Here is a 9,015-nt window from a genome sequence, read left to right as displayed (position 1 = left end):
CAAACAGTCTTTACAGAAATGATTTCGCCACCTTGCTTGCGTGCAGATACAGCTGACTTGTAAAACTGACACATTAAGGCGTGAATTGGCCACTGACAGATCTCGTCAGGCTTAGTAAGTAAAGCTAGAAGGAGCTAGGGTTACTTTTAGATTGCTAGTGTCATCTTCTGCCCTCCACCATCAACTACTGTTTTTAAAAGAATTCCTTTGGTATTTTGGAAAATAATTTCAGAAGCTGAGAAGGGACTTAACTTGCCTGGTGGGAGCTGAACTCCTTACCATCATCTGTACGTGCTGTCCTCTGGATTTTTAGGTAATTTTGTGACAGTATTTTGGTCTAGTTGACCACAAGGAAAATTCAGAACTTGAGCAGAGATAAAGCAGTTCCAGTGTCAGTTTCCCACAAACGGTTGTGTCAGCTCATGAACATGAATTATGATTCAGTAGGTGAGAGAAATTCAGAACTTCCTTGGTCTGGCATCAGATCTTCTAGTGATGTCACTGAGAAGTTTAATTAAAAACCAGGAGAAGTTTAATTGAAAACAAAGAGTCAAATCCCTATGCAGTAACTCACTCATTTGTTCGATACAGTGTTACCGTATTCAGTGTCATTCAGGGGAAAATAAATGTGGAAGATACCATGCCTTTTGCTGCTTTGTTTACAGTCCTTCCAACCATTTTCTGTTTCTGCTGCTTCTCCCTTTCCCAGCACCTTCAATGGCAACGCTCTGAACAAAGTCAGCGAACCATCAGCTCACTTCAGGGAGTAAGGCGTTTTATGTATAGGTGATACTTGATGTGATTACCTTATTTTTTTTAAAAAAAATCTCCAGCAAGCCACTTCACTCCTTTTATAACATCTTCACACATTGCTATTTTTAAGTCCTTTGCTCAGCAGATCAGACTGCTTTGCTATCTGCAAATCTTCTTCATATCTCTGCAGCTGAGACCAAAATCCTGCATTGGGTTCTGCTACTGGTCTGGCAGACTTCACAGTCTAGGAGAAAGGAGAGACACTGTAGGAGCGAGGGTGGGTATCGTGCAGATGGATTATTTTCCTCTTAGACTATTGAGAAGATTTACTTTGGCTTTGATTTGGCTACAGAATAATAAACAGATATTTTGGTGAGCTGACCTCACTCTGCACTTGCTAAGGCCTCCTGGCATGTGGTCCCTCTTATAGAACAGATTCGCGGGCAAGGCATGAAAAGGAGCTGTTGGATTTACGGGAAATGTGACTGTCTCACAAAGCGGGGTGGCATCGCCCACGTTTCAGATCGTGTGAAACTTGGTCACATACCTGCCCGCCTCTGTCTGGTACTGAGCAAAACAGTATTATCAAAATGAGAGACCTCAGTGGTACACCTACCGGGTGGGTGACGACTAAAAGACCGTAGAGCACGAGCCATATGTATTGCATGGGCATCCTAATAAAGTGGAGCTACTACTGCCCGTAGCCAGCTCATCCCCAGCTACGTAGCAGGCCTAACTGGTGATGTTTCTTTGCTGTGATAAAAGCAAATCCTGCAAAACAACTTTTGCACGGACCTGCATCCATTTCACTCATTTTCTTTGTGTCTCGTCTTTAACATCACTTACTGTGACTAGGCAAACCACAGGGAAAATGTTCACAAGCCAACCAACTTTGCAGATTTGCTACCAGTCCTTACGGCCTATTTTGCATTCGTGGTGACACTCGTCCCAGAAACCTCACAGTGAAAGCTTATTTGTCGGAGTTGGGGGCGAAAAAAACTTACAAGGAAATTTTTATTCCAATATCGACTCTCTGTGTAACTGCTAATAAACAGGTGAGAGCAGCACAAGAATTCTATGAGCAATCATCATTACCCATAATAAGCAATGCATTTCTTACCCAGAAGCTGTCTAAACATAAAGCTGGGCGTAAGTACAATACCTCAAACGCGTCCTTGAGTGGCAGCTTTCGGTGTCTCATCAGATAAGCCGTGCAAACGGCAGCTGAGCGGCTGCGGCCGTTTTTACAGTAAACCAAGCACTTCCCACCGCTCTTCACAGCCTCTTCTATAGCATCGCTGCACTGCTCGAAGTACCGGTACAGGTCTTCGGCCGGGTCATCGAACACCGGGACCCGTATGCCCCGGACCCGCTGGAGCCTGGGGAACGGCTGCTGCCTGGTGACATTAACGCAGAAGGTGACTCCCTCTCGCGTGAGCAGGTCCTCGTTGCAGGCCGCCCTGGCATTGCTGATGAGCAGCGAGGCCGTGACCTTGCAGAGCTGGACCATCGGCCACCGAGGCCACCTTGTCACTGGCCCCAGTGCAGGGCTCCTGGCTGGCTGCTTCTGTGTGGCGGCCGGGCTGCGGCACGGGCTGGGGTGCCGGGGGATCGGGGTGCCGAGGGGATTGGGGCGCTTCGCCCAGCAGTGCGTAGGGAGCGCTGCCTGGCAGCCAGCTGGGCTGGGCTATATTTAGCCCCGCTGCACAGTCGTAAAGGCTTCAGGCAGGTCCTAGTGCCTGCGGGATCCTCAGAGCTGCCTTTAAAAAAAGCTAAAAACACTTTCAGAGCCCACAGATCATTTGCAAAACAATTGGATTTGTACCATCCCTGTCCCCACAGCAGCTCCTTACAAGAAGCCAACACCCCCATCTCCCTTGCAGGAAGGCTGCTGCTGCTGCTGCTGCTGCGGCTGCTTCTGCTGCTGCTGCTGCTGCTGCTGCGGCTGCTGCTGCTGCTGCTGCAGCACGAGGCAGTGCCGATGCAGCGATGCAACGTGGAGCTGATCACCTCCAGGTCACGCTGCTGCCCCTCACCCACAACAAACGCAACCTTTGCGTAGCCAGAAGATGATTTCCCGGACTAGCTAGGTACAGTACCACTAACCCTTCCAACCTTCAGTAGAACTGCCGGTGCGGTGCCAGGGCAGAGGGAGCGCAGGCAGGGGTCCAGCTGCGAGGGGCCGGTGGGGATGGGGCCAAGGGCCCAGCCGAGGCAACGCTGCAGCAGCCGGTGGCTGCAGGGCCAGAGGCAGGTACCAGCCACAGCTGGTGGGCTGAGCCTGGGGCTGAGCATCTCAAACAGTTTTCTCTCCGGTCACGATGCAAAAAAAGAGCCTGTGACAGGTATTTGCTGCTGGCACAAAGATGGACCTGGACTATCACAGCAGCAGGGCATGGACATCAGGGATGGTGTGAGACCCAGTGCCACAGCAAAGGCTCAGCTGTGAGGGATGAGGGTGAGCTTCTATTCCACCAGGGAGGGAGGGGAAGCCCACCTGCTGCACACCGGCCACCACTTGGTCAACAAGGGCCTGACGGAGAGGTGCCAGCTCTGGGGCCAAGGCAGACACTCCCCTGCATGAGCACAAGAGAGTTGTGTCTCCTGCGCCTCTGCTGCCCTTCTCTGCCCCACTGCTTCCTTCGCCCAGGGCTGGCAAAAGGCTCTTGCCAGCCCCAGGACGTTCAGGTCCCAGGAGCTGAAAAGGATAAAGCTCAGCAGGAGAGCATCGCCCTGATGCTGCCCGCCCCAGCAGTGTGAGGGGGCCCTTGGGTTTTCCTGCAGCCACAATTTGGGGGATTTTTTTTTTTAGGCCCTCCCTGGCACCGACTGCCACCCAGCTCAGCGGTGTCACCGCACACCCCCACCGCCGGGCCATGCTGCTGCAGGTCAGGCGAGGAGCCTTTCTGCAGCCACTGCCTGGGATGTGCCCCATCGGCCGGGCACACACCAGCTCCCCGCACTGTGGAAAGGCACCAGCCACTGCCCAGCCTCCCTCCTCCCACCTGGGAGGTGGCAGAGCTGCTTCTTTCTTCTTCCTGCCCACATCAGTGGCCTTTCTTGGGCCCTTGCAGGGGTCCCTGCGTACCGGTGCATGGACATGCTCCCATTCAAACCTGGGTGCAAGGAGAAGGCACCAGCATGATCCAAGGCAAGGCAGCCCCTTTGCAGCACACAGCACTCGTCAGAGCCATTTCGGCTGTGCTGAAGGCCATCGGTTTCCAAAGCAGAGCGCACTGCACCCCCAGGACGCCAGGGAATGGCATTGCCAAGCAAAGCAGCCCAGGCCATGGTGGAAGGGCAACGTTGCCTGAATTCCTCTGCGTGGCCCGTGAGTCCTGCCTGACGGCATGGCGGCGTGCCAGGGGTGCAGCTGACAGCCCCTCTCCCGTGGGTCCTGGCTGATGCCACACGTAGGCACAAGAGCAGCCAGGGAGGGTGCTGGGAGCAACTGCTCTGAAGGCGGCATTCCCAGCATCTGCCTGTGCAGGCAGGCCCAGCGCTGCCAGATCAGACCTGAGCCGCTGCCAGCGAGGTCAGCCGAGGGCTGTGGGCATGCACGTACCCTGGAAAGGTGATGATGATGACGGTGATGCAACTGGAGTAGGACAGGGAAGCTGCGGCTGTTGCACGAGGTATCACCAAGTCCAGCATCCCTGGGACCTCCAGCAGAGGAGCACAGGGCTGGGGGAGGCCATGCCGGGGAGGTGACCTCTTGCGCTGACCAAGGCAGCTGGCTGCCCGCTGCCACAAGATGACACTGCCTCTCTGAAACCATCACAAGTGCTGTGTGATCACCATTAGCCCACCCTTCTAACGAGCTGCCCAGCAAAGGTGTGATGCCACATCATAAACCACCCATCTTTTCTGTCAGGGCAGCAATAAGGATGCTTGAGCAGGGACTGGTTCTTGCTGACCTGAAAGCTCAGGCTTTGGGGCATCCCTGCTGTGGCTGAGGCACTGAGCACTGCAAGAGCTTGTGGGACTGGAGGTCAGGTCCCATCCAGCCCGAGGGGCTGCCCAGGTCCTGGCTGGCTGAAAGTGAGTGGTGCTGGCAGGAGCACTGCGGTGGGATCTCAGAGGGTGAGGAGCAGTGGAGGAAAAATGAAATTCTTACGCTCAGCAGAGCTTCTTCCAGGCTGCCCTCTGTCATCATTTCCAGAAAATCATGGTAGTATTTAATTTGCAGTCATGGGTCTTTAATGAGGGTCATGCCTATGTCCCTCAGGATGAGCACGCTGGTCTTTCCCTTCCCGATGCAGCAGAAGAAGAGGGACATGGTGTCCTGGATGTGCCCCACCGCTCTCTTCAAAGACATAAAAGTGGCCACAGCTATCTGAGTGTGCCACAGGGGCTCCAGAACTTCCCACCTGGAAAACCACAGAAGTGATGGGGTCCATTATTGCAGCTGCCCATCAGCAGGCTGTGATCGAGTGCTGGTGGTCCCAAGGCTCTTGGGTGATGCGTCACTACAGGTGACAGTTCTGAGCTGTGGCTGGAGCCAGCGGTGAAGGGCCCTGTTTCTCATCGAGCAGTTTTTAGGAGAGTTGGCTGTTGTACCCATTACACACAAAGGGTCCATTTTTGGACCCGCTCCACAGCAGGAGGTTTGCTTTGGAGATGTTTGAACTACTCTCCACCCTGGGGGTGGGATATGAGATGTTCAGTCACCCGGTCCATGCGGCGGGGGAGCCTGCACCCCCTGCAGTGGCCAGGGCAGCAAGGTTTTACCTGCAGGTCTTACCTGGCATGTATGCCTTGTCGTCTGTCAGGCAGGAGATGTCAGTGAGGTTCCTGGCTGGGGAGAAGACTGGTCCCTGCACAGTCAGGTCACCTTTCCCAGCCTGGTCTCCTGCAGGGGTGGTGTTGGGGGAGCGGAAGGTGGGCATCTGGACACCCTGCAAGCAGAGGAAATAGAAAGACGGAAGGGCTGGAGAGAAAGCACTGAAGATGCCCTGCCAGAGCTTTGGAGAGGAGCTGCCAAGCCCTCGCACTCACCATGAAAGCTGTGCTGGACCCAGGCAGAAGCACCCTCAGCCCCAGTGCATCCAAGAGGCTTCCAGAGACTGGGATACGGACCACATCTGTGCGGGGCTTGGCCAGGAGCCCTGGCATGTGGTCCCTGCTTCCCAGGGAGGGGAAAAGTAATGACAGCCTCTGGCCCAGGAGCAATTCCTGAGCCCCCCCCCAGGTCAGAGACGGGGTGGAGGGTAGGAGCCCACCTTGCGCAGCTGGAGCTGCTGTTGAGCATAGGCAGCCAGTGTCCCAGATGGCAGCTCCGGCTGGGAAGCAAGCGAAAGCCAGGCCATGATCTGCATCCACCAGCAGCAGCTCTTCAGCTCACCACCACTGGTGCTGTGGTGGCACAGGGAGGGTCACGGCTGCCCCCAGCCCAACTGGAGACATGCTGGAGAGCAGCGCAGCGCCAGGACTCGCCCTCGTGATGCTTGGCTGCATGGGGAGATTGGTAGGGGTGTCCTGACACTGCGATGCAGTGACGGTGGGTTGTGGCCTGTGGACAGCCTTACCTTGGGTGGTGGTGGGCAGCACCATGAGTGCCGCAGCCCATGTCCCAGAAGTCCATCCTTGCTCATCTCCGGCTGGCGGGTGCTTCCCCATGGCAGGGGGCTGTGGAGAGCTCAGCCCTGCCCTGAGGGCCCCAGGGGCAGCCCCACAGAGCAGATGGGGCTGGGGTGCTGTGGGGTAGGGGGTTGATGCCACTGGGGCCCCGTGTTGCTTTGGCAGGTCCTGACACCTGTCTGCCTGGGGGGATGCTCCACGTGTCCCCTGCGCTTTGCCTGGCCTGTGCTGTACCACATCTTCCAGGCCCCCACGGTGGGAGCTGGGTGCTGCTGCGGGGGTGGCAGTGCTGCCAGCCTCTGCCATGGGGAAGGCTGCATAAGCAGCCCAGCAATCCAGTCGAGCATCACTAGCATCTTCCCCAGCCTTCCCTGCCAGTGGGGGGGCCGCCTGCAGCCCCCCTTCCTGCAGCAGCCCTGCAGTCCCCACGGGCGACCAGCTTGCTATGGGCCGTGTGGAAATCACTGGGAAGAATCTGTAAGTGGCAAGTAAAGGAAGGAGCAAGTTTGTTTAGGCTGTGGTTGCCTTAATTTGTACAGTTAAATTGCCATTGCATCATGACGAAGTGTTTTCCGCTGTCCCCTTTCTTCACCTGAAGCGTAGGGCTGATGCCCCGGGCAGCGGGAGATGCGGCACAGCCTGTTGGAGGGACTCGCTCTCCTCCCCGTGTCTCAGCTGCTGGTGTGGGGGGGCCTGGCCACTGCCTTCGCTGCTGCCGGGCTGCGCTCCGTGGTTTCGGTGGGCAGCGCAGCCTCTTCCCCCCTTTCGCCACCCCTCTGGCAGCCCTGCCCCCCCGCCCGCCCCGCGCTCCATCCCTCGCCCCCGGTGCCAGCAGCGGTGGCCAGGCGCTGCCGTGTGCCCCCCCAGGGTGGGGAGGCTTCCAGTGCCGAGGGGCACCGAGCCGGGCTGAGCCGGCTGCTCCGTGCGAGCCCCTCTGCCCTGTGTCCCGCGCCAGCTCCCCATCACCTCCTCAGGGGTGTTCCTGCTGGGCACCGTCACCTCTCACCAGCAGAAAAACGGCTTTCGCTGCTTTGTTTTCCTCCCTGAGCACTTGCTATTTGCTTCTGTGTGTCAGTGCAGCCCAAAAACCTGTTTAGAGGGCTTACCCCGCCGCAAGACAACGGCTAAGGGCAGAGCGCCGCTGCCTTCGCAAGGCGCCGCTTGCGCTGGGTGTCCCCTCACGCCTGCTTGTTACCCAAACCGTGATTATTTTGCGTGGCATCACGAACCCTCCACCGATCCGTATGGGCAGCTCACGCTGGGATTTGCCAGACACGCCTGCTGGGACTTAATGGGCTCACCAGCCCCCGGCAGCTCGCCCCAGCACCGAGCTGGGAGGGCCCCAGTGCCACCAGCCCGCAGCAGCATTGTCACACCGGCACCACCAAACATCACTGCCTCGCTAGGAGGCTATGGATGCTTACGAGCCGCCTGCCTGCAGCCGACTTGAGGACGGTCCTTCTTGCCCGAAAGGTTGTCCCCTTCCACCGCCTGCCCTGTCCCTGTCCCCGCGCAGAGGGACCAGGCGCAGCGCAATTAGCGGTACGTGCACGCTTAACGATCAGCTAAACGCAAACGCCATCTCCCGGCAGCCAAGCCAGTCGCCTGTTCTGCGAGAGGACGGTCAAACGCATCCCCCGGCTAGAAAAGGTGTGATGCTTCAGTCCGCATTTTGCTGGGGGGGGGGGGGGGTGGGGGTTGTTCAGGCCTTGGTGCCGCTGCCGGTGGGGGCACGGGTGGGAACGGCTGGCACGAGCAGCCCCGGCTACGCTGGCTCTCGCCCGTCCTCTCGCCACGCACCGCTGGAACTGCCCCCATCGCCTCGGCCAGCTCAGCCCTCACACCCCCACGCCTTCCCCACGCACGTTCTTAGCGGGGAACCTGCAAACACACGGCGTTCAGCAGCATCGCAAACCCACAGCAGTGTTTTCCAACGGCTTTAATACACGCACAGCTCCAAGTGGCCATTATTTAAGATCACAATTAGACACAGAGGAGGCAAAGGAGGTGACTGACCAGTCTGCAAACAAGTTCTAGGAGGTGGCCAAAATTTCTACACTTGTCTGTATTTATAGAGAAGCGGGCATGTGGTGCCAATAGCTGTAACTGCAGGACAGGAAAATAAAGAAATGCCTACTCACTCAAGGGTATCACTCAATTTATTACATTTAAGTGATACTTGCTTCCAGGCAGTTAAGATGGCTTTTAGCAGTTTCCAATTACCCAGCCTGTGTCAGACACTTCATGAGCAGCTTTTCAGCGCATCACCTTGACTCCTGCATTCCCCTGCTGCGGCGGCCAGGGCAGGGCTGCAGCACAAACCTTTCTGCAGCATCACTTCAGCCTCCAGCATGTGCTCGGGATCAAACATCCACGTCACCGCCACGGCCCAGCGGTCTGCTCCACACGCTGTTAACCCTGCCAGCGGCTGCACTACTACAAGACCACAGTAAATAATCAGCACAACACTTATTAATGACAAATACCGAGGATACTTCTGATTCCTTGTACGATCATGCCATGACTTTTTGGGCATCTGTATGAGGACGAGAACATTCAGCATACTTGCTTTGCTGACTCAACTCCGGTTCAACTTGTTTCCACGCACATCACAGCCATGCAACCTGTTCCTCCAGGCTGCACGGGGCTGAACACAGGCAAACCGCTATCGCCAACACTGGC

At 56.7% G+C, this 9,015-nt stretch overlaps 1 protein-coding gene across 1 annotated transcript; it reads right to left on the bottom strand.

Moving 5' to 3' along the window:
- Positions 1 to 822: 822 nt before the first annotated feature.
- DUSP28 (dual specificity phosphatase 28) lies at positions 823 to 7,151 on the bottom strand. The gene is made up of 5 exons (XM_056358664.1): positions 5,752 to 7,151; positions 5,498 to 5,651; positions 4,871 to 5,394; positions 1,916 to 4,416; positions 823 to 997 (listed from the first exon to the last, which is right to left on the bottom strand). The coding sequence occupies exons 4-5, from the start codon at positions 2,261 to 2,263 to the stop codon at positions 863 to 865; spliced, it is 483 nt and encodes a 160-aa protein (XP_056214639.1). The 5' UTR covers positions 2,264 to 4,416; positions 4,871 to 5,394; positions 5,498 to 5,651; positions 5,752 to 7,151; the 3' UTR covers positions 823 to 862.
- Positions 7,152 to 9,015: the final 1,864 nt, after the last annotated feature.

This window comes from Falco biarmicus, chromosome 13 (genome assembly GCF_023638135.1).
Source record: "Falco biarmicus isolate bFalBia1 chromosome 13, bFalBia1.pri, whole genome shotgun sequence".
NCBI lineage: Eukaryota > Metazoa > Chordata > Aves > Falconiformes > Falconidae > Falco > Falco biarmicus.
Note: the sequence above shows the minus strand (reverse complement) of the source record. Positions and strands in the feature narration are given on the sequence as shown.